This window comes from Podarcis cretensis (assembly GCF_951804945.1).
Source record: "Podarcis cretensis genome assembly, chromosome: 13".
In the NCBI taxonomy this organism is placed as follows: Eukaryota; Metazoa; Chordata; class Lepidosauria; order Squamata; family Lacertidae; genus Podarcis; species Podarcis cretensis.
The window spans coordinates 38,703,538-38,728,298 of record NC_137182.1 but is presented as its reverse complement, the minus strand read 5'-3'; the positions used below and the strand labels follow the sequence as shown (position 1 = coordinate 38,728,298).

The 24,761-nt window shown below is 46.5% G+C and overlaps 2 protein-coding genes across 6 annotated transcripts in view; one reads left to right on the top strand and one right to left on the bottom strand.

Moving 5' to 3' along the window:
- Positions 1 to 3,767, bottom strand: part of GRIN2D (glutamate ionotropic receptor NMDA type subunit 2D) — a 60,714-nt gene extending 56,947 nt beyond the window's left edge. The window contains exons 1-2 of one of the 2 annotated variants that reach the window (XM_079951212.1): positions 3,751 to 3,767; positions 2,585 to 2,655 (exon numbers count right to left, since the gene is read on the bottom strand). The gene's annotated coding sequence lies outside the window, so the exon portion shown is untranslated. Of the gene's footprint in view, positions 1 to 2,584; positions 2,656 to 3,306; positions 3,497 to 3,750 lie in introns of those variants that run through there. The other variant, XM_079951211.1, reaches the window with a different exon arrangement.
- The window catches only part of KDELR1 (KDEL endoplasmic reticulum protein retention receptor 1), a 128,922-nt gene extending 105,215 nt beyond the window's left edge, over positions 1 to 23,707 (top strand). For all 4 annotated transcript variants that reach the window (XM_079951238.1, XM_079951239.1, XM_079951240.1 and 1 more), the window contains 5 exons: positions 16,023 to 16,164; positions 17,945 to 18,045; positions 19,283 to 19,441; positions 21,416 to 21,668; positions 22,987 to 23,707. In XM_079951238.1, the coding sequence (XP_079807364.1) occupies positions 16,074 to 16,164; positions 17,945 to 18,045; positions 19,283 to 19,441; positions 21,416 to 21,668; positions 22,987 to 23,021 (639 nt within the window). In that variant the 5' untranslated portion in view covers positions 16,023 to 16,073 and the 3' untranslated portion in view covers positions 23,022 to 23,707. The remainder of the gene's footprint in view (positions 1 to 16,022; positions 16,165 to 17,944; positions 18,046 to 19,282; positions 19,442 to 21,415; positions 21,669 to 22,986) is intronic.
- Positions 23,708 to 24,761: the final 1,054 nt, after the last annotated feature.

Here is a 24,761-nt window from a genome sequence, read left to right as displayed (position 1 = left end):
CAAAGCCACCTACCCCCCCCCCTTGGGCCCACGAGTGCATGGGAAGCATGGAGCCACTGCTGTGCATGTGTGCACGTGCACACATGCATGCTGGGAAGGAAGGCAGATGTGGCAGGCTAAGAGATGTCATCTTCCTCAGGCACATGGAGCCAAGGAAGGATGGGGAAGGAAGTGTGCTCCTTATCTGGACTCTTGGGGTGGCGTAGGAGGCGGCTTCTGGGTTGAGAACGGGGAAGGCGGGGGGAACCCAGTCCTCTGCATCCAGGGTTAGAATTAGGAAACCAGCCCCCTCTGTCATTTTGGGAGGGGGAGGGGCCTGAGCCAACCAGGATACTTGGGTTCTCTCCCACCTCTGCTGCTAGATCTCGGATACATCCATTCCCAACTCATTTTGGGCAGAGTACAGACTCAGAAAGGATTCTGCTGTGCTTCAGCCTGGCGTTCAAATGGCAGATTTTTCCTTTCTTTTAAAAACTGGTAGATAAATCACTCTCTGTCTCAACATCCCAGCCTTTCCACCCGCTCACAAATAAAATCCTCTTTAACTCCCATCCTACCTGTCAAAACCCTTATTAAGAGGCCAGTTTAGGCAAGCCTCCTATCAACGCCCCCCTCCCCGCCCCACTTTGGGAGGGAGAGTTACCTCTGTAAGAGCCAGCCTGCCACCCGGTGGGGAACCTGAATACCTCCTAATCGTCTTCAGGCAGCCCCTTCCTTGGCATGGTCTGGCTTGGGACCCCTCCATTCACACGTCCCTGGTCTTGCAAACTGCCATCTTAAGATTCCCTCGGCTGGCTTTCCTGCTGCTGCTGATGAGAGGTGTGGTCCCTCCATGATCATTCATTGACCAAACCGCGCTGGGGAAAAGTCTCCTTTCCCTCCCCAGCTCCACCAGGCTTTTCAACCCCGCTCTCACCTCAGCTAGCTTCTGATCCAGGCAGGCCAGGCTGGGCTTCCTTTTGTCCTGCAGCTCACACCCAGCGAGATCCTCTGGCAGACCCAAGCGGGGGCCTGACTCTGGCTCTTTTCACACCTCCAAACCCAATTTCAGAGGGCGCGTGGCATCGCTGGCGTCTAGGACCCAGACGGACGTGTGTGTGTGTGTGTGTGTGTGTGTGTTCGGGGAATGGGCACAACCCTGCAATGTTCACACACTGTCGCCCACCCACCCCAGGTTCTCCAGCGCCCCTCCCCTTTGTGGGAGAATCCTTTTGGGGGGGTGGGGCTCTGTTGCTCCAGTCCTCCAGCCCCCAGTGGAAATCTGAAGATGTCTGGCTCCTTGCCTCACTTGAACCACCGCGATCCACTCCCTTCCTGAAGGATCGAGTGGCTCCCTCCTGCTTTGGGCACCCTCCTGCTCTCAGCCCCGCGCTCCTCCTAGAAGACCCAGGAGCCTTGGCTCTCTTTCCCACCGCACCCCTTTATGCTCCTCGTTAGTACTGCCCGGGCCCACTAACCACTAGGCGCTCTTCTCCTGCCAAAGTCTCCTGGCTCCTATCCGCTCCGACGGCCTAGGCTCCGCTCCCAGAGGGTCCCTGGAGAGCCTTCCTCCCACTCGCCCCTCCAGACCCTTCCGCTCTCCCATGGGAACGCGGGACCCGATCCTGCTAGATTCCCCCCCCTTCCCTTACGCCGCTTTAACGGAGGCCGTTCAATACAACCAGAAAAAGACTCCGCTCTAAGGGGAAAGAAGGGATCCCCCCCCCGTCCCCGCTTTCCTAGCTTTTCTTTTTGTCTCTCAACGGGAAAAAAGGTAGATGCCCTTCAATTGGCTTTCTTTTTTTTTTCTCCCTCTCTCTCTCTCTCTCTAAAAAAAAAAAAAATACAGACTGCTAAGAAAAGCCAGACGCTGCAATCAAGTCTGTACGCCTCTTGTCTCTCTGATATTCTTTTGCAGTTGCATAGGTTGGAATTAATTCAGAATAATAAGAAGGAAGGTTTTTTAAACAACAACAACAAAAAGCCTTTCTTTCTTTCTTTTTTGCATCTCATACTCTTGCAGTCTGGGTGATTAATGCCACAAACAAATCGCGCGCGAGCGTGTACACACACACACACACACACACACAGAGAGAGAGAGAGAGAGAGAGAGAGGAGGGAGGGAGAGATAAACGGGGGTGTCACTATTATTTTCCCTGCAACCCAGTCGGGGGGGGGGGAGTGTTAGAGAGAAAGGGTGCTGTTAGAAGTCTGAAGTCAAACCTTGGTATCGCCCCCCCCCCGAAAAGGGCAAAATCCTAAATCCAGGGGGTGCGGGCTTTTCTCTCCAACTAGGGACAGCTTGCACATTAGTCCGACGTGTTTCGAGATCATCCATATGATGGAGAGGGGCAGTTCAAGCTCCCCCCATCACTTTTCTTTAAAAATACACACACACACACACACACACACACACACGAGAGAAAGGTGCTGGGGGGGAGGTGCCAGAGAAGCCCCCTCCTCCCTCCACATCCTCCAAGCCCCCAATCCCTTTGCCCGTGACCCTGCACAACAACACCCGGACGGACGCTTGTCTCGGCATTGTGGGGGACGGACGGACGGACGGGGGTGTCTTAAGTAAATAAATAAGGGGAGCCGCTCTTACCTTTTCATGACAACTCCCGAGGACAGAATAAGCCAGAGGTGAATGGAAGGGGTGCAAAAATTTCTCCGCGTCTGGAGAGAAAAAAAGAGTTTTTTTCCTCCTCTCGTTTTTGCAAAAAAATGATTTTATTTATCATCCCCATTTCCCCCTCGCTTTAATCTCCTTTCCTCCTGCGGGGAATCAAACGAGCGCTAAATCCAACCAGCCACAGGAGCGGCGGCAGCAGTAGCAGCAACAGCAGCAGCAGCATCCTTCCCCCCCCCCACCTCGTCCTCTTATCTCTCTCCCCCCCCCCCCCCCGCTTTTCCCTTCCCTTCCAAAAATTTCTTCCCGATCTTCATTCACCGCTCAGGCGCCCCCCGCCCCGCCCCGCTTGCCTTCCTTTCCCTCCGCGCCCCCCCCCCCGCGCCCTCTCCGCGTCTGTCTCCGTTCAAGGTTGTTGCAGCTTCCGCGCTACACATGTTGCATCCCAAAGTTAAAGCAGAGAAACCGGCGCCGGGGAGGCGGGTGGGCGAGCGGGCGGAGGGTCGCCTGGGCCGGGAGGGCTCGCGCGAAAGACAAGAAAGAAGCCCAAGTCTCCCTTCTTCCCTCGCAGGCTGCCTTTCCCCGAGGCCCTGAGCCTAGAAATCTCCGCATCGCTCGGAGAGTTGAGTTATTTATTTATTTCAACCCCCCCCCGCGGTTTTTCCTTTCCTTCCCCCCCACCCCCTTTCCCGGGTCACCTTTCTAAAAAACACGCGGCGGTGCAAAAAGGAAAAAAGGGGGAGGTGAAGAGAAGCGCATGGGGAGGAGGAGGAGGGGGGCGAGCGGGCGCTGATATATTTTTATTCCTTTAACGCAGACCAGACCACGTCGTCTGTTCTTTTCCCCTCTCTCGCGCAAGGCAAAGATACACACACGCAGACACACATACACACACACACACACACACACACGCCAGAGAGGGTCATTAGCATTCCGCACCAACACCACGTCCCCACCAGCACCACGGCAGAGGCAGGTTGCAAAGCGAGGCAGAGCAGGCGAAGCACAGCGCTGCAGTCCTAGGCGCTGGGGGGGGGGGGGAGCTGGATCGGATCCCTGGTTTCCCCGGATCCCTTCTCAAAAGTAAGGGGGGCGCACACACATCCACGCGCGCGCGAAAAAGAGAGAGAGCCGGCACGCACCAACCTGGCTCCTCCGACTGAAGTGAGGCTGGGAGCCCTGGGTCTTCTTGGCAGAGGCCGGGATCAGGGGGGAAATCAAGGGGTGTTGTTGGGTGGGGGAGACCCACACCCGGGGAGGGGGCTCGCCCCCTCTGCGTGGGAGATGTGGTCTGTCTCCCACGGCCACGCGAGGAGGTCGAGGCGGAAATGCAACGCAGAGAGAAAGGTGAAGTTTGACAGTCTCCGCTTACTTGCCTGCAAAAATCCCTCCCTCCCTCCCTCTGCCTTCCCAACGTGCCCACAGCATTAGAGGTGCGAACTGACCCAGAGCGAGAAAGAAAGAGGCGACCCCCGCGGGGGAGGTAAAAAGACCACACCATTTGCATATGGTTGATCATTGGGATGTATGCAAATATAGCTTGCCCATAGCTTAGCATCGATCAGAAGGCGAGTCAGCCGGGTTGCAGAAGAGTGTAAGGGGGGGGGGCGGAGTAGAGAGGGATCATGCCAGTCTTCCTTTGGCTGCCATCCACCCTGCCATGAAGACTGTAGAGAGATGCTTAGGATGGATGGAGACTGGAGAAGGCATTTTTTAAGAGCAGTGAAAAAGATCGTGCATCCCGCTCCCGTGTTACCAAAGGTAGGCAGTAAAAACAGGTTTTTTGGTTCTGTCCCTGTAGCGTCACGCAGGATGGAGAGAGACACCACAGGGCTATGAGAAGCCAAGCAGGGGAGAGCTTGTCACACAGCCGCTGGTGGGAGAAGAAGTGAAGTCAAATAAACGAATCAATGGCTGTGGTAGTACAGGCCGGGCGTCGTTAGAGGGCGCTGCACGGGCCAGGTCCCCACCTGCCATTTGGTTCTCTGTTGGCAGCCTGGGGAGCGCGGCGGGAGGGATGGGGGCGGAGTATAAGAGGAAGTGCAGGAGCCACGGAGAGCGGGGAAGCTATTTGAGAACAAAGGCAGGTTTAGTCCAAGTTGGGGAGGGAGCAAAAGAATCCTGTTTGGTGTTGGATCTTTTGGCGGTAACAGTTGGAAGGTGGGGAAGCCCTGCTGTCATTTAAGTGGATTTATAGCCCGCCATATTTCAAAGACTCATGGTGGGTTCCAAGGAACATGGCTCTGCTGTTGACTCTCCAGGGTTTCAGAATCCGACAGAAGTCTTTCCCAGTATTTCCCTCCTTGGAAATGCCAGAGATTGAACGTGGGGCATTCTGCACTGCTCCACCACTGAGCTGTGGACTTTCCTCCAAGCCATCAGCTTCCCTGGCTCTGCCCAAGAGAAATGCGCCATCCCTTTTCACAACCCAGTCAGCACTACAGACACAAAACTGTTCTAAACTCTTCCCACCTGTGATTTGTAATGTGATTCAGCATCTGCCCCCTAAGGATCAAGAAGATAGTGGGGAGCAAAGACTCTTGAAGTGCAACCCTCCCCTCCCCACATGCATGCACACACATCATTCGTAGAATTGGAAAGCTGGAAGAGAACACGAGGGTAATCTAGTCCAACACCCTGTAATGCAGGAGTCGTTCGCCCAGCGTGGGACTGTAACCCATGGGCCTTAGATTAAGAGTCTCATGCTCTACCAGCTGAGCTCTACCCTTCAGTCCTCCAAGATTAATCCATATAATTCAGGCTGCAGCAGAGACTAAGGGAGGAGGGGAGATTTCTTACCACTTGCCAATGTGCTTGCAGGAGAGCCCCAGGTGAATCAAGCTAGTGAGCCAAAACACACACTAAGAGAAGGCACACACACCTTCAGCTTCCCTGACCATCTTGACCTGGGAGCAAACATTCTTCTTTGGACCCAGGTGAGTTGATCAGAGAGTCATGGGTGCCATGCAAAATTCACCCATATCATACACCCTGGGGGAATTTTACTGTTCTACCCAGTAACTCACTCTAGTTGCAAAATCTCTTTGGGTACCTCTTCTCCCTCCCCCCCACGCTTCCAGGCCTGGAGAGCAATTGCCCTTTGGAATTTTCTGTGGAGTGCTAGAATGGCCCACTTCTTGTTCTCATTGATCCCTGTTTCCTTTTTGACACAGTTTCCACCCCAAAATCCTCCACTGAAAATTGAATATAGTAATTTCTGGGTCACAGTTTCCTTTCAAAATCATTTCATGGCAGGCTGCTAGTCAATAGCTGAATTATTATATGACTATCATTGTGAAACATAAAGAGAATAGGTCCCTGCCCTATAGAGCTTGCTGTCTATGGTTCTTTAAATATGTGTTTTGTTTATTTTTGTATATACCATAACAAAACAAAAACAACACTAACAAAGAAATCACAACTCCCACTCAGTGCAAAAACTGTTTTCTATGTGAAATGATCAGATTTTGAAAATATCTGATATCTCAAGGCGTCTTGCCATAGCAATCCATGTGTGGACAGTGTTCATGGGCCTAGCCAAGGGAGGCGGGGGGGGGCAGCTGCCTCCCGTCAAGTAAAACAATAGAACTAATTAACCAACTGACCAGTCATGTTGGTTCTGCCCCCTCACAAAATCCTGGCTACGCCCATGAGAGTGGTTGGTTGCGTTCTTTAGTGGCCGCATAAAACCAGACTAATACATATTGAAGTTGTCAATCCAGGTGTTATGTATTTGTGTAGTTCTATGTACGGCCAGTTGTTTAATTAAAGCTAAAAACCAAATCTGTTGGTATCAGGTTTCAAACATATTGGAGATGGGGGCTTTCCAGAACTTTGCAACAGCCAATATTGCTTTAGCAAAAACGAATAAAAGCGAGTCCTTTTGAAATAATCCAGGTCTCTGATTTCCCGAGTTTCCATCGCCTTTGCCCCCTGAGATTCTGAAAGAGTATCATACTTGGAAGTCCTCCTCTGTCTCTACTCATCTTGTGGCTCAGACTACAAATTTATTCCTCTAAAACTTTCCTACTGGTTGTAGCTGTTTGATATCTTGACTCATAAAATGTGTGGGGTGGAAGGGAACTTGGGGGATCCAGCCTAACTTGGGCTCTTATGAAAAGAAGGATGGTATATAAATGCCATAAATAATGGTAAGGATAAGTAAAAATAACTCCCTTGCATTGGGACAGAGCCCTTGTGTACCAGAGATGCTCAAAACTCCAGTGTTAACTCTTCATATGGAATAAAAGGGGTAGATGTGGGAGACCTCTCTACTTCCTAAATCAAGATGCCACTCTTTTGGCATGTTAACAGAAGCAGCATGCTATAAAAAGTGGCACAATTTTGGTGCAGTATAGTAATTATTCAGTGGAGGAAAGTATTCCTCATCTGTTTTGGGAGGAGAGCATATCTGTGTCTATGTGCAGATGGCGTTCCTTTCAGATAATTCACATATTGCTGTTTGAGTTTGCTAAATACACGTACCCTAACCTGAGATTGGAATATATTTTGAACTTTGGATCCACTGCTTTGGAATAGTGAGTAGGATAAACAGCAATCCAATCAATACAGGGTTGGGAGCAATTTATGTTTACATAAAGTTACCATCTTAATGCTTTTTCCTAAAAACTTTTAAAAAAACCAAAACAACCCAACCTTTGCTTCCCTTCCTACAAGCTGTGAAACTCACCTATCGACTCCTCTCTAGCACCAAGCCTTGCTTAGCTCCAGTCCAGTCCCTATAGCCAAATACTCACTGAACCCAGAAGCTTTTGTTGACAGGCTGGGGCAGCTGTTTATAGTTTGCACGCCACCCTAGTCTCCAAGCGGTGCAAGGTTCCAGGGGTTCCAGGGGTCTACCCAGGGTTTGGTTTCCTTGGAATGAGGGACAGCAGAGACTGTCTTTAGGGTATATGGTTTATATACACATGTATACAACCTGAGTCTATGATGGAGGGGCTCACAGCATTAACAGCTCAGGAGATCTTGCTTCTCGCATCATCACAGCCTTGGATTCAAGCAGAAATCAAGCATGGCCCTCACTCCCAGGCTTCTGCCTGCCTCTAGCCCAGCTCACATACTCAACTCTGCCTTTGTCTTCCTCACTCCCAGCCAGGTGAGGGGGGGCACCCATTTGCCCTCTGGCACAGAGCAACCTCCTTATTACACTAAGGACCCATACCCAGGGGCCATTATGACCCTTGCCTGGCTAATTAAAAAAGGTGGAATTCCCCAAAGTCACAACAGTATGGAGGTGTCACCCTCATTCCTTGATGTAGCTTTTGCTATTTCTCCAGGGATTTCCCCCCTCTAGCTTCCTTATACTGAGCCAAACCATTTGCACATCCAAGTTGACTGGCAGTGGCTCTCTCCCAGCCCTAACCTGGAGATGGTGGCAATTGAACCTGGGACCTTCTGCATGCAAGGAAGATGCTCCACCACTGAGCTAAGATGCAGCTACCTCCAGGTTGTTGAGAGATGCCTGTTTCTCTCCCATTTGTGTCCCCTTGCCCCACTTCTTCTTCTTCCACAGTGCACGGCTTCTGCTGCAACCATAGAATTGGGGCTGGGAAGTTTGAAACACAGATACCACAAAAGGGGGCTGAGTCCTTCTAGCAGCAGTGGGAAAGCAGAACAGCTCAGAGGAACAAAGGAACCCTTCTCTATTCATGACACTCGACTTTTGCTGGCAGGGAACAAGGGAATGAGGAAGAAAGAGAGAGAAAAATAGACACAAGAGAGAATGAAAATGTCCAGCACCAGGATTCCAGCTGCCTTTAATGAGAGAGATCTGTCCTCCCTTCAGGGAAAGGAATGGGGGCTAATGGGATAGCAGAGGGAAGGAGGGCAGGACTCCTGGGTTCTCTAAGTGGGAGCAGTGAGGTGACAGGGGACTAGAGCAACAGGGGGGTGTTGGGAACTGAGGTTCTGAGCATTCGGGGTGGGGGTGGGGGCAAGGAAGAGCCTGACATCAGAATTAAAAATCCACATGAAGGAAAAATTCATGATCAGGGGCCAGCAGGAGCACAGATACTTTTACATCAGATTTTTAAATTCAAGTACATTTGGCAGGCAAAATTCATGAGTAGGAGACACAATTCCTGCTTGTGTTTGCTCACAGATCTTTCCTGGAAATTCCCTGTGGATTCTCTGTATTCTAACGTACCATTTCCCCACCCCCCACTTGGGTGTTTCCCTCCCATATGTATTCTTTTACAGACGAAGAGAAAAAGCCCACATTAGAATCATGGTTGACAGCATGGTAGAATATTCTAGTGGTTTAAAGTGGGGTAGTGGAGAGTCATTAAGAGAGGGGAAGTGGGGTGTCTTAACACTGGAATTGGCTGAGACTGGTGGTGTGCCTAAGACTGCAGATCGGTGTCTAAGAAAGTGGATGTCTAAGATGCTGTGCAGGCATACAGATCCACCCATTCAACACATATGTACAAGCTGTGATAAATATCTACTGACACACAGGTTTAAAACTAAGCCACTCATTTAAAAAGACACCCCTGGAGGAAATTAATGTTGATACAGAAACACACACACAGTCACACACACACACACACATTTATTTATTTTTACATTTTCAGGTGTGTCTATATTGAGGGCTGAATATGCCCCAATCCTAGGAGGAGAATAGCCCGGCTGAATCAAACCAGCATCCTTTCTGTTTAACATCCTGCTTCCAGTAGCAGGCAAGCCAAAGGCTGCTGGGTGCTCACAAGGAGGACATGAAGGCAGTGGCTTTCCTCTCTGATGTCACCAGCCCCTGTTCTTCTGAGGTATACTTTATATATGGAGGTTCCATTTCACTGCCATGACAAATAAGCTGTTGCTGGCCCTAAAAACCACTTACTTGTCTAATCAGACTTTTTGTTAGAGCACCCTAAGGTAGCAGTCATTGCTGCCTCATATGGTAGTGAACTTCATAGGTGAAAGATGAGCTGTTTGAAAAAGGATGTCCTGGCACCAATCTTGAACCAATTTCTGAACAGTTTTACTGGGTGATCTTGAATTCTGTTCTTAAGAAAGAATTTCCTCCTCTCTGCACAGTTAATAATTTTATGAATTTCTCTCATGTCCTACCCCACCTTCCTTTTTTCAGAACTAAAAAGCTCCCAGCTGAAAATGTAAGAAGAATTCTCTTGTGGGATTACCACCAAGAGCTACACAATCATACACTTTCCATTCTGTGCACAAACATTTGCTTGCAGATATGACTTTTTCACAAGCAAACGCTCACCGGAACAATCCACAGGTTTGTGATACACACATTATACAGTTAATATGAAAGCATGTTTTTAGGCTCTCGATTTCACCCAGGGCAAACGAGACACAAGCAGGTGTGTGTACAGTGTGAAGAGAAATATACTAATCTGCACGTGTTTTCATACACATTTGCCAGGTGCTCCCCATTCACACAGGTGCTTGAATCCAGAGACTCCTGCATACAGATTTTTTCTCAGTCTCTCTCTCCCTACACCCCACTCCTCTTCTGTCTCTCTCACGCTCGCTCTCTCTCCAGCTCCAGTATGGAAGCTTGTGCAGGAACAGTGTGTGCTTTGTAGATGTGGGAACATCATGTTACAGAAGATGTGCAAAATTCTCACTTGAGCCCCCTAATCATTCCAACGCAATTAAAACTGCCACAGCAGCAGCCGGTGCAACAGCCATCAAAAAAGCCAGGCCTACAACCAAGGTAGAAGCTAGAAAATGTACATCCCAGACGACACCTGGAAGTGTAATGAAACGTTACACTACTCAAACCTATCTGGATCGACTTTGTTCCTGATGTGTGCATCGCTTGACTTCTTTGTTTTGATTTGTCCTCTCCACTCAGGAATTCCAGGCTTCCAGCTGATCCAAATGACATGCTCTCACCTGCATGCCTTCAGGTTTTTTCTTTTTAACCTGACATGACTTGAGCCTCAGGACTTTTATCTTCCCCAGAAGCCTCACTTCTTGAGGCAGGCTGTGTAAAGGCAGGCTGCATTTGCTCAGGATTTAGGGAAGACACCCTGTGCACATTTAGAGGCCCTTTTCTCTATTGTTCACTCTTCCAGGATGGACCTTGCATTGAAAGCAGGCTCTAGGGCTGAGGCTTGGCTGAGCCCTGTCACAAGATAAATCCTGGAAGTCCAGCACCCAAAATTCCCCTGCTTTGGCCCACCAAATTTGACTCAATCCCAGAAAACCCCTCATATTTTGATTCCAGGCATCCCTTGCTTTAATGCAGAAGGCAGCCCTCATAAGCCCCTGAAGGTCCTGAATTCTCCCTCCCTCCAAATGGTGTGTGCTCCTCTTCCACCCCCACCTGGCAGCGACATTTCCTGGGAGGTGTTGGATGCGGTAGGTGGAAGCTGGCTCCCGAGGAAGGGAAGGAAAGCCCATTATGTTTATTGCCCCTATATGAGGAGGAAAGTGGTACCATCTGGCCTTGGGGGTCTCTGTGGCAGTGAATGGGAAAGAGAGTGATTCATTTATTCCTCTTCCCCACCCCATGGTGGTTGCCATTGGCAGTTGCTGCCTAGTGAAATTCATGTCTCCCTGCTTTTTAAATACTTTGTTAATTGCTTTTTCGGATACGCTCTGCTCCTCACGAATGAGGCCAGAATAACTATTATGCCCTGGGAAGCAGGATTTTTGGGTTCACTGGAAGAACCTAGTGAGCTATACAGTGAGGGGAGAGTTGGGGGTTGGCCATGCAAGAGTCTGCAGTCTACTGAGTCGGAACATGGGGAGGGGGAATGGCAGGAGGCACAAGGGGGGGGGTGCCTGGCTCTTTGGATGATCAGAAGGGGAAGGATAGCATTTTGTTAATTAATCTATAGATGGGACAGGGTTTCTCTGGAGCTAGGCTTCTTGGCTTTCCCCCATTCCAAGCTTTCTCCCCCTTGTGCAGTTCCACAGGAAGGGTGGAATTGGTTTGTTTGTTCACCTCTGAGGACCAGATGGAAAACAACATGCCGTGAGCTGGAAAGCCACTGCTAATAGCACATTTTAAATGCATATCATTTTCATACAGTTTATGTGGATGTGGCAGGTGCCAAGCAGCAGTCAACAGGGGTGCTGTGCTTATTCTATGCTAATCTTGGAAATAGCATAAGTTGAACAGCGAGAAAAAAGATGTAAGGCGGCCATAGGTCAGTAACTTGGACAGGGGAAACAGCGGGGAGGGAGGGCACCATCCCATTCTCTGGAGATTTCTTTGCAACCCTCTAAATGAAAGAAGAGAAAAAAGGATGCTTTTAATGTGAATTGTCCTCATATTAATAGAGATTTGTGTTCCTGAGTCTTTTGATTTGCCTGAATGCTTCAACAGCCCGATTAGAATCATGTTGTCTCTTCAAAAAAGAAAGGTGGGATTGTCAGGATTCAAACAAGCTGGAGGCCACAAAACATGCCACCCTTTCTCTGGAGAAGACAAATCTGAATCTGCATGCAGACCAGATGACTCCTGCTTCAGCTAACTACAGGCCTGGTTACCACAACTCGCACTCAGACCTTTAATACATTCTTCCTGAATGGAAAACCAGAGGCACAGACTATTGGTCAGACGGGCGCCTCTGAAGAAAGCAAGGGAAGCAATTGGGGGCAAGGGGAGGGAAATAGCTGTAGCTCAGCGATAGAAGAAACACATTGAATATAAAATGTCCTAGTCCCATTGATGTCTGGCAGCTCCGGGTAGGGCTGGGAAAGACCCTGCTCTCAGAAATCCCAACAAGCAACTGGCAGTTACCACAAGACTGAGCTAGATGGATCAGTGGCCTGGCTTGGTGAAAGATTTGCCCCAGTTCGCTGGGGTAGAACTGATCAAACGTGGAGCCACAGCACTTTAGTGAGATGCCACAAGTTAGGCAGGGTCTTGTCAAATCCAGACTCAGCAGCCACAAACCTGACAGTACAAACTGGGGAGGAAGAAAGCGCTCGCTGGATTCAGAGCAGACTTATCCTAGCTGCCTGTTTTACGAAAGTCTGGGCCAGAAAGTCTCACAGCACTGTGAGAAATGCAGAAATCATCCACAGCTGTAGTTGTCTACAAAGCTTTTAAGCATGTCCCTAAACACTCTTCAACTCTTCAACAGTGTGACGCGGCAGCTAAAAAAGCCAATGCAATTCTGGGCTGCATCAATAGGAGTATAGCATCTAGATCAAGGGAAGTAATAGTGCCACTGTATTCTGCTCTGGTCAGACCTCACCTGGAGTACTGTGTCCAGTTCTGGGCACCACAGTTCAAGAAGGACACTGACAAACTGGAACGTGTCCAGAGGAGAGCAACCAAAATGGTCAAAGGCCTGGAAACGATGCCTTATGAGGAACGGCTAAGGGAGCTGGGCATGTTTAGCCTGGAGAAGAGGAGGTTAAGGGGTGATATGATAGCCATGTTCAAATATATAAAAGGATGTCACATAGAGGAGGGAGAAAGGTTGTTTTCTGCTGCTCCAGAGAAGCGGACACGGAGCAATGGATCCAAACTACAAGAAAGAAGATTCCACCTAAACATTAGGAAGAACTTCCTGACAGTAAGAGCTGTTCGACAGTGGAATTTGCTGCCAAGGAGTGTGGTGGAGTCTCCTTCTTTGGAGGTCTTTAAGCAGAGGCTTGACAACCATATGTCAGGAGTGCTCTGATGGTGTTTCCTGCTTGGCAGGGGGTTGGACTCGATGGCCCTTGTGGTCTCTTCCAACTCTATGATTCTATGATTCTATGATATGGAGTTATGTCCACCTGTGGATAAAGTGTTTTTTAAAAAAACAAACAAAAAACCCAGTGTGAACAGGAAGGGACTAAATACCAATCCTGAGGTTACACTGCCCTCTGTTGTCTACAAAGGAGACTGCAGATGAAGAAAAGACAAACCACTTTTTCACTCTTTAGGGGTGCTTTCAGACTCTCATTATTTTGGGGTGGGATTCAGCAGTGGGCTTTCAAATTTCAGTGGTGTCCTGTGCAACACCAAAATTTGACACCCCCCTGCCTTCTGTTTTAAGTAATTGTTCTGACACCCCCTGCGGTACCCTCTCTGCTTGGCACTGTTCAGTGAGGAACACTTCACAAATGATGAAACTCCTGCATGGGAGTCACTGCTGCCTAGGCATTTCTGTGAAGTGTGCATAGGTTGTCATGCATTATGATTCTAAACATGTGACATATATGCACATGTTGTGGGAAGACATGATTCGCTGCAACTTCCCACTACATGTAGATATGTTGTATTGCATACATATGATTATGATTATGATTGTAATTTTCATTGAACTGTTTGTTCCAAACCACTTTTACTATTCTATTTTACATCAATTATCTAAATTTGAAAATTGGGAGGGCGCAGCAAAAATTACATCCAACAGGACTGGAACAGATATATGCAGACATATCTGATGTGTGTGCGTGTGTGCATCACCCTTAATAACTGGCTACACCAAGACAATTAAACTAGCTTAATTTATTATTACCAATATGCCATCATAACTGAGGGGGAAAGGGCAGGTCTTTGGGGAGCTTTGTCCTTTTGCAGAAATTCCACTAGCTAGTAACAGCGCCCTCTGCTGGGCCCAGGGCCTCCTATGAAGCACAGCTGCCCCTACCAGAGCCAAGCTTTTTTCTGCCCACTTCCTAAAGACTTATTGAGACTCCATACCCAGTAACACTGCAGTATGTACCCCTCTCCTAGTTGAGCTGCCACCCCTTCCCCACAGCACAGGAAGAGAAAGACAGAATGCTACCAAACACAAACTCTGGAGAGTGGATTGCAATGAGCTCTTGGGTGGGAAGTGGCTGCAATGCAGGAGGGACAGGACCTGTAGCTCTCCAGTTGGACTCCCAATTCCTATTATCCTTAGCTAGCATGGCCAATGGTGAGGGATGATGGGAGTGGTAGTCTAGCAACTCCTAGAGCACAACAGGTTTCCAGTCCCTGTTCTGGTGGGTCAGGTGGTTGGTTGGCATCCGTCTGTCTCGGAAGACCACCGCCTTCGGGGGTGAAGTCAAACCGCTGGACAGTTACAATGCTGTGGCTGTAGAGAATGATACAGGAGAGACATGTTTTGTTGCATTTGGGGCAGATGAAGGCATCCAGTTGTGCTATTGCAGATACACCACAGTGTTTCTTCTCTCTGTTGCTCCTCCAAGTGGTCATTTCTCCTTTGGTCTCCAGGCACTGCAGTCGTCTGCATGGGATTGATATTACCAGCCTTTACATCATGTTTGCAGACACCTTTGTAATGCAAAGGTGGTCTAGTACCTGAAGCCAGCTCCCCATAGAACATGTCCTTGGGGATCCTGCCATCTTCCATTTTGTGGACATGACCAAGTCTGCACAGACGTCATTGAGACAGATGCGCAAACATGCTGAGAATGTGAGCTTGGGAGAGCACATCTTTGTTTGTGACTCTGTCCTGCCATGTGACGGCCAAAATCTTCCTGACGCAGTGCATGTGGAAGATGTTGAAGCATTGCTCCTGTCGCGTGTAAGTGGTGCACGACTCACTTCCATTAGGCAGCATGCTCAACAAGTAAGCCTGGTCGACCTTCATCTTGGTATTGGATGTAATAGCATCACATTCTCCCACACCCTTTAGGAGAGGCGAGCCATTGTCATAGCTCCCTTGCCAATACAGTGGTACCTCAGGTTAAGTACTTAATTCGTTCCAGAGGTCCGTACTTAACCTGAAACTGTTCTTAACCTGAAGCACTACTTTAGCTAATGGGGCCTCCTGCTGCTGCCGCGCCGCTAGAGCACGATTTCTGTTCTCATCCTGAAGCAAAGTTCTTAACCTGAAGCACTATTTCTGGGTTAGCGGAGTGTGTAACCTGAAGCATATGCAACCTGAAGCGTATGTAACCCGAGGTACCACTGTATCCTTGTCCAGCTCAGCGTCGATGGAGAGGTTGCTGGTTATGCTGGAACCCGGGTAGACAAAACCGTCTACCACCTCAAGCACGTCGTCACCAGTACTGATGCCTGGAGATTACCAAAAGTGTGTGTGTCGTCCACTCTCCTCCCCGTTTCAGTATGCATGCAAGCTATTATCTGCTGGTGTTTATTATGAAGTTTCCGTTCTAGGCTCTGGAACACCCTTCTGACCTTCCTAAGCTAGTGATTCCGCCCCTCGACTCGGAAGCCAGAAATAGGAGCTGGAAGTCTCGCTGCTTTCTTCAGTCGAGTCCCAACCCTCCAGCTTGCCCTAACCCAGCCCAGCTGTGGGTGTGGCGAGACTTCCTCCGCCCCCTTTTGTGGCCTTCTTTCCCAGGAATCCTTACATCCACACGCGCCAGCTTACTTAGATCAAAAGGGAAGAAGAAATAAAAACAAAAGAATCTTTTCCTCCCGATCACGCACTACCCACCCCCCATCCTCCTGGGATCTGCTCCTGCTCCCAAAGGTTATATTCGTCTACTCTTTCCGCAGATTTCCCGCTAGGCAGCTAAGCAAATCTCTCCACAACACACCCGGAACACCATGAATGTATTCCGCTTCCTAGGAGACATCTCTCATCTATTAGCTATAATCATCTTGCTGCTGAAGATCTGGAAGACAAGATCATGTGCTGGTAAGAAAGAAGGCGTTCCGCTGCTCACTCTCTTACGTGGGAATGGAAAATGTTATTTATTCCCGGCCTGAAAGTGATCACATAACAATGGGAGACAACCTGTAATTGACTAGTTTACGCTTGTAATTTACTCATGCAATTACTTACTCTCCTTTCCTTTGAAGCCTGCAATCGTATGCACGTTTACCAGGGAGTAAGCCCTTTGGAGCTTACTTCTGAGTAACCTGCCACAGGATTGCATAGTGACAACTTAGCTTTATTTTTTAGCTATTGGTTTATTAAAATTAAGCAATTTCCCTTTATTTTTTTCCAGCTTTCTATTTCAGGAACTGAAAGACAGTCCTGTTGCAGTTCTGTTTTCTTCCTGACTTGGAGATTTATGAAATGTAATTTTTAAAAATGTGATACTGGGTTTTGAGAATAGAAAAGTTATTTCTTGCCTGTCGTTGAAACATCATGCACAACAAAATCTGTTTTCATAAGGAATGCAGAACCATATAGCTGGTTATTATTTGTTAAACCTTTCCATTGCTAAATAGTTCCTTCTCAAACTACAGACACTTGAGTCTATGGATGTTTACTTGAAGTCATGCCCCACGTTGCTCAGTGAGGATTACTTTTAGGTAACTGTGCATAAATTTTGCAACCTTAAAGATATGAAAATGTCCCCCCTTTATCATTTTAAAAGTTTTCAGATAATAGATTTAAGCATCCATTTCCATATCATCTTAAGAGTTCGTATAAATTTCAGTAATTAAGGAACTTTACTAATGTTGTGAGTTTGCTTTCTCTTGAACGATGCCCCTGACTCCATATAAGGCAGCTTCCTATGTTCCTAAATGTGTTTGGGAGTTTTCCTTACAGAAAAAAAAAATGATTTTGTTAAAGCTGGTGGCTGATTGTGGAATAATTTTTTCTATGTGTAGGATCTATGTATCTGTGTTGAATTCAACTTGTACTTTAAAAGATTACCATTCATCTTTTATATCAATGCTTTATAACTAAAACATAGTATATGAAGCTTGCTTTTAGGAAAGGTTACCTCCGTCTGCCAAAGTAGCATAGTTATCTTGGCCAGGCATGGGTTAATTGGCCTTTGGGGTGGGGAGGAAAGCTATAATAAGGGGGAATCAAAGTGGAAGTTTTAATTTTATCCTTTGTGGAATTCAGTGGGGAGAAGCTGGTTGCATGGAACTTGACAGAGGCTGGATGATGACGTGGAAGATAGTTCAGACTAGACTGGCAAAGTTTATTAGGTCTCCTCCTCCTGAAAAAAAGAATCTAGTTTTCTAGTTGTCTGGGTGGTCTGTAGAGAGTAAAAGGTTTGGGTGGACGGAAGCCAGAGGCCCTGCACATGTGTGGATTTCCTCAGGCCTGAATAGGAAACTTCCTCCTGCTGGGCAGAACAGGGAAAGGCCGTGGATTATATCATGCATTAGGCCCAGTCGGAGATGCATCCCAGCACACTACCACCTTGCCTCTGTAGCTCTTTTGGATTATTTTTATTCTGTGCCTATGTGTGGTATGCCTATGTATTTTTGTGTTGAGGCTTGAGCGGTTGTGAGGCTGGATGGTGAAATCCTGAAGAGTTTGCTGAATTCTTCATTATCTTTTAGTTGATCCTAATAAATATATTGATTACTATATTGCTTTTGAGTGTGTGTGTGTGTGTGTGTGTGTAAAATTATTGTGAATGAACATGGCTACTTTAAACGTTTGTTATTTCACAGAACCCTTGTGGTTATCTGTGAGTTTCACTGCCCTGTGCTTCTCTGTGCAGGGATTTCTGGGAAGAGCCAAATTCTGTTTGCCATTGTCTTCACCACTCGGTACCTAGACCTCTTCACCAACTACATCTCCTTGTACAACACTTCCATGAAGGTACTGGCTTCGACTGTGGGTTAGATGGGACTGGGTGGAAGGAGAGCATAACAGGCTTGGATGAAGTGTGGGTCTAGCATAAATCAGAGAGAAAGGGAAATGTTTAGGTAGGAGAGAAGGCCTTGTTCTCAGCTTCTACCCCTCACTCTGCCTGAAACACCTTGACACCACAGTCAGTTACAGTAGTAGGAGATAGGATAAGGCGGGCTGCAATTCTGTGCCCATTTACTTCTGACTAGGTAGAGTTGCGCCGGGACGCGGGTGGCGCTGTGGGTAAAACCTCAGTGCCTAGGACTTGCCGATCGCATGGTCGGCGGTTCAAATCCCCGCGGCAGGGTGAGCTCCTGTCTTTCGGTCCCAGCTCCTGCCCACCTAGCAGTTCGAAAGCACCCCTAAGTGCAAGTAGATAAATAGGTACCGCTTTATAGCAGGAAGGAAAACGGCGTTTCCGTGTGCTGCGCTGGTGCTGACTCGCCAGAGCAGCTTCGTCACGCTGGCCACGTGACCCGGAAGTGTCTCCGGACAGCGCTGGCCCCGGCCTCTTAAGTGAGATGGGCGCACAACCCTAGAGTCGGACACGACTGGCCCGTACCGGCAGGGGTACCTTTACCTTTACCTTTAGGTAGAGTTGCACTGTTCAACTGTGACATGTGCAGGCCTTTGTACTCAGAAGTAAGTCCTGCTGAGCTCAGTGAAGCTTATCTCCAGGTATGTGTGTGCAGGATGCAGTTGTAAAATGTTGATATAAGAGGAAGCAAACTTTTGAGTTCTGCAGGGCACTTCATCAAGCAGAATAATTATAGTCTAAGACTTTGAAGTCTTTCTGCCCCATATTTCTGGACAAGCTTAACGACAGCATATTATTATACTAGAAGGTTAAAAGCAAAAGTGAACTAAAACTTTGAAAAAGAGTACTGAAAAGTAAGTTACAGAACATACTGAGAAGATCTACAAGCATGGTGTATCACTTTTCAATGTGAGGCTAGTAGAATTAAGGAAAAGGGGGGAAATACATTGTTATAAGGGATTTGGGGTGCATGGGGGAGGTTGGTTGGATGCTAAAGAGGGCTTTTTAATCTAGAAATAAGAGAGGGACTGTTTAATTTTTAAGACAGGTTTCCTAGGGATTCTCTGTAACAGGATTAGACTATAGGAGGGCTAGTTTACATTAAGAATTGGGGTGGTGGGGTGATAGTTGATCTCGGTAATCCCTCTTGATCTATTTTGTCTCCTATAGGTGGTTTATATTGCATGCTCCTATGCCACAGTGTGGATGATCTATAGCAAATTCAAAGCCACCTATGATGGCAACCATGACACCTTCCGAGTGGAGTTCCTGGTCATTCCCACAGCAGTGTTAGCTTTCCTAGTGAATCATGATTTCACTCCCCTAGAGGTAATTTAATGCATAGGTTGGTCTTGTTTTGCACTAAGATCCAAGCCCCCAAACGGCTGTCTCATAAAACAGGGGAAGGCAATCTTTTTGGCTCCACGCATGCAGGGGTTTGTAGGAGCCACACGCCGGCAAATGTAGCAATAATAATAATAATAATTTATTATTTGTACCCCGCCCATCTGGCTGGGTTTCCCCAGCCACTCTGGGCGGCTTCCATAGAAACCAAAAATACACTAAAATATCACACATTAAAAACTTCCCTGAACAGGGCTGCCTTAAGATGTCTTCTGAATGTCAGGTAGTTATTTATCGCTTTGACATCTGATGGGAGGGCATTCCACAGGGCGGGCGCCACTACCGAGAAGGCCCTCTGCCTGGTTCCCTGTAACTTTGCTTCTCGCAATGAGGGAACCGCCAGAAGGCCCTCAGCACTGGACCTCAGCGTCCGGGCAGAATGATGGGGGTGGAGACGCTCCTTCAGGTATACTGGGCCGAGGCCGTAGCAAGATTCAGTCCCGCCTGTCTACATAGTAACGCATCCATACAGCAGTGCCTAGTTGCGTGTGCGCAAATGCACAAACCCATGGAGATGAAAGGTATGCAGGGGTGTCCCTCCCTGTGCATTTTACCCCCCCCCCCCAGCATAATTGAGCCTCCCAGTCGGAAGTTTGGAAGGCAGGGGGTTTAAAATACAGAGAAAGGCATGTAGAGGTGACCATCCCGGTGCTGCTTTCTCTCCATTAGGATGGCTGCGTCTGAAGCCCTTCACCCTATGCAACCAAATTCACTCTAGTCTAGGCTTGCCATATGTCAGGAAAATTCCTGATGTCATGGTTTTGGGGTGTAAAATGACGTAAGGGGAAAATTTTGCTAAATTGGATGTATGACAATGTGATGGGGAATGCTGCGGAAACAGCACCAAAGTCACTGTTTTTGGGTGAGGTTTCCTTAAAGGAAAGCTCAACAATTTTTAATTTTAATCTAGTCTATCCCCCACTTCTTGGGTGATCAGCTGAGCAGTGGGAGAAAGTGCAGTGTTTCCTGTAGCAAAGCTACACAGGGAGCAGTCAGGGATTACCAACTTCTGGCATCATTTAGTGTTCTGGCCAAGGGGCACCTATGTCATGGGATATCTTTCCATCTTATGTGTTGGCATTGACTTCTTGCACTTTGTCTTATTTTGTCTCGGTACTAATTCTCTATATATTTGTTTTCTCTTTTTAGGATTATAGGATTGGTCTTAGTTTTGTTTTCTAAAGCAACAAATAATATGTTCAACTGCACTTGTGTGCTTAGGCACAGACAAATAAACCTGAATTTCATTATTCAAAATTTGTTCCAGTGAGGGGTGGATGGCATTCAAATGGGATTGTGATGTAGCTGAGATTATATGCTGCTCTGCCAAAAAAGAAATGCAGTTTGTTAAAAAAAGGAAAACATTTCCTATAATTGGAAGGGCAGAGGGACAGAATGGCTAGGACTAGAATATTTGTCCTCCAAATGTTGATGGACTACAGTTCCCATCATCCCTGACCATTGGCCATGATGGCTGGGACTGATGGGAGTTGGAGTCCAGCGATATCTGGTCTCTATTTCTGAATTAGGGAGTGGTTTGTATCTCTTGAGTGAGGTACAAGGTTTTGCACACAACACCCAAAGCAAATGCTAGTTCCGGGCAATCTAATGCAGGCTGCATCTACTCGTTGCAGTATTTCCAGTGGCTAATGATGTAAAAATGAGTTGGGGCAGATATACCCTTAATTTCTGTCCTGAATCTTGCTGTGTAATAGTAGAAAGTCCAAATAATTCACTTCTCAGCATCAAGAATTCTCAATTTTCCCTTCTTAAAATCCTCAAGCTAATGTTGAGATGGCAGCACAACTCTGAGGTTATTATGGACTGGCCCAGAGCTGTGCTTCATTGTCAGTAATATGTAAATTACAATCATATTGTATCTCTCTTGGATGCCTCCAGATTCTCTGGACTTTCTCCATCTATCTGGAGTCGGTGGCTATCTTGCCACAGCTCTTCATGGTCAGTAAGACAGGTGAGGCCGAGACCATCACAAGTCACTATCTCTTCGCCTTGGGTGTCTACCGTGCCCTCTACTTGTTCAACTGGATTTGGCGTTACCAGTTTGAGGGCTTCTTCGACCTCATTGCCATTGTGGCTGGCTTGGTGCAAACCATACTCTACTGTGATTTCTTCTACCTCTACATTACAAAAGGTATTTTGGAAATAACAGGGGTGGAAACTAATTTCTTTATGTGATCATGTGTATATACGATAAAATGGGAGGCTAGGATTCAAGGCTTCTAGGGTGGAGTGGAATTAGTACAATGAGTTGGGAGCCTATCTCAAGAAGATGCATATTTTATCTTGAATGAGCAGTGCTGCTGTCTTAAAGATCACTAGAGGGTGCTGTACAGCTAATATCAGGCCTCCACCTCTGTAGCTTGGAAAGACTTATTGACGCTTTACTTATTGTAAATAGGCAACAAATTAATTAGCTTCTTAGTTCTTTCTCCTTGTAACTGGGAAGAGATGATACAGATAAATATTTCCCACATGAAGAAGTATAAATGCTAGGAACTTATCCAAATACAGTACTGTGAGCACATCTGGTCCAGCTCTGCCAAGTGAATTGGCCTACCAGGCATCTGGTTGTCAGTTACTTAGTGTACTGTGGTATTTTTACTTATGTAGGGGTGCCTGTTGGGTTTTCTGTCTCAAGAACTAAAATGACTTGGAATATATCTTGTAGGATGTTGAAAATTTAGGCATTTGGTTTTTTTTAAAGATAATGATAGGGTATATTTGGGCTGAGTGTATGTGTACACACATTTGCACACCAAATATTGCAGTGTGGAATGGTCCTGTTCCCTTCATGTACATCATATTGTGGTCATTGAGCACATGCGTAGATCCCATTGGGCTGTTATGGATTCCCTTCCTGAAATACTTTTTTCCTGCTTCTGCAAATCTCACGGTTCCCCAGCCTGCTACCTCCCTCTGATCTGCAGTGTCTCCATGGATTTTTGATTGAAGACAGGAGATTGTATATCCATCGCATTAAGTATATTGGTTTTGATTGTATTATTATTGCTTCTTTTTTCTTACGTTGTGTTTTATTGTATTACAAATTGCATTACTACAACAGACAGTGGAGCAGGGCAATTGATTGGGTGGGGGCTGCAGACTTTCTGACTCTACCTCTGGCTAATTTTAGCCTCCCATCTACCACCTCTCGTCACACTGTAGTTTGCAGAGCTCTGTGTTCAAGCAAACTGCAGCATGACACTTGCATTTTTATTATATGTATATAATGAGCAGAACTTTCAGATGTGACCATGCATTTTATAGTGCTACTTTAATTTCAAGGCTATAATTACTATTCCTGGTTGATACACCTTTTTTTCCTGAGAGGTTGCTGAAAATGTATTTTTCCCTTACCAGAGGTGGTTGTATTTTTGTACTTTCAACAGCTCTATAGCTATAGCAAGACAAAATTCTCATACATTACTTTTTCTCTTTTCTTTCTTCAGTTCTAAAAGGCAAGAAGCTGAGTTTGCCGGCATAGTTCACACTGAGCCCATGACAAAGATACTTTGGCCAAGAAGGATGAGGGGAATCCTTCACAGGAAGTTAAAAACAAAGTTTCTGGGTTTTTTTCTTTTTTTTTATTCTTACCAACAAAGTTAAGTCACCTGTTGATCTCTTCTTGCACCCTGAACTTTTACCTGAGTGTGATTTGGGTCAAAACAATGGATTGTCCTTCTGCTCAAGAGACTGATATAGAAGGGGTGAGGTGGGCAACAGCTTGGACTCCAAGCTTATAATGACTACTCCTGGTGATATATAGGTGGTAGGTTTCTCAAGGGCCCTTTTTATCATTGACCTCACTTTCTATACTCCTGACTCTATTTTGGTAATGAACTGCCACAGGTAGGAAATATTTTTAAAACAACAACAACTACAACAACAACTGGACATCTCCCTCCTTTCACATTGTGCTCATGTTTTGGGGTTTGGATTGACCACAGCTATGAAGAAATCTGAGTGCCGTGGGTCTATCCAGATAAACAGGAGCACCTACAAATTTAATCTATTTTCTTTAGATACTGATTATTTTTCCTGCTTCATTTTGAATATTATTTGATGGTTAATTCTTCATCTACTTTAAATAAAACAAACAACCATCATCCCAATTAATTAGTGCCTTTGTGGGAGGGATGGGAATTTAAATAAAAAGAAATCTGTTTTGTTGCCTGTTTGTATTGAAATCTTTGTGTTTCCCATTTCTGTACATTCATCCTCATTTCCCATACTATTCTCCTATACAGTATTGCTGCTTTCTGTTAAAACAGTGGCTGCTTTCCCCCATCTCTTGAAGCTCTCTCTACTCATTGGCTTATATCAAACTAAGTTTTACCAGAATAGATTCATTGAAATTAATGGAAAAGACTAACTTCGATTAGTTCATTTCAGTGTGCCTGCTCTAAATAAAGCTTAGTTGGATATAACCAACTGAGTTTAGTGGGGCTTTCTAAGTTAGCAGGCATACAATTGTAGCCTTAATGTTTGTTATGATAAAACACATTTTCTGTAGTTGCCACTTTTCTCTGGTTCTCAAAAGACGCTGCTGTCTCAGCAAAATTACCTTTTATCTTAGCCAATCAAAATGTCATGTGTCTCCACATGACACTAAAAGGGGCCTTTGAGCCTCTCTAATGCTATTCTGGCCAGATGTAAATGTTAATGTGAGATGGAATATGGAAGATAAATTGAAAGCATGTTCTAGTCAATTTAAGCTCTCAGTTTGCATTGTAGACCGATTTACAGTGTGCTGATGCAAAAGTAAATCTTGCCAAGTTCAGTGGGGCTTACTCCCATGTATGAATATGTAAAGATTAGAGTCTTAAGCAAAAATGCTATAAATCTCATGTATGAAAGCTGCTTGGAAAATAATTAGAATTACTGGCTTGCAGGTAATGGTATGAGAAGTTTTCTACTTTATTGGAAATGCTATGCGAACATGTCATGCATGTTGGAGGGAGCTCTTCTATCTCTGCAGATGAGGACATGCACCCACATGCAGATGGATTTTTACATATGGATGATTTCTCTTCTTGAATTGAGATATATGAAAAATTGCACTCATGCTGCAATCCTATGCATACTTTACTGAAAGTAAGTCTTATTGAACTCAGTTGGAATTATTTCTGAGCAGACATGCACAGGAGCAAGATGGCATTTCCCCTTAAACTTCTTTCAGCATCAAAGGCAGAAAACTATTTCAAATAGAAGTAAAGCCTAAGAG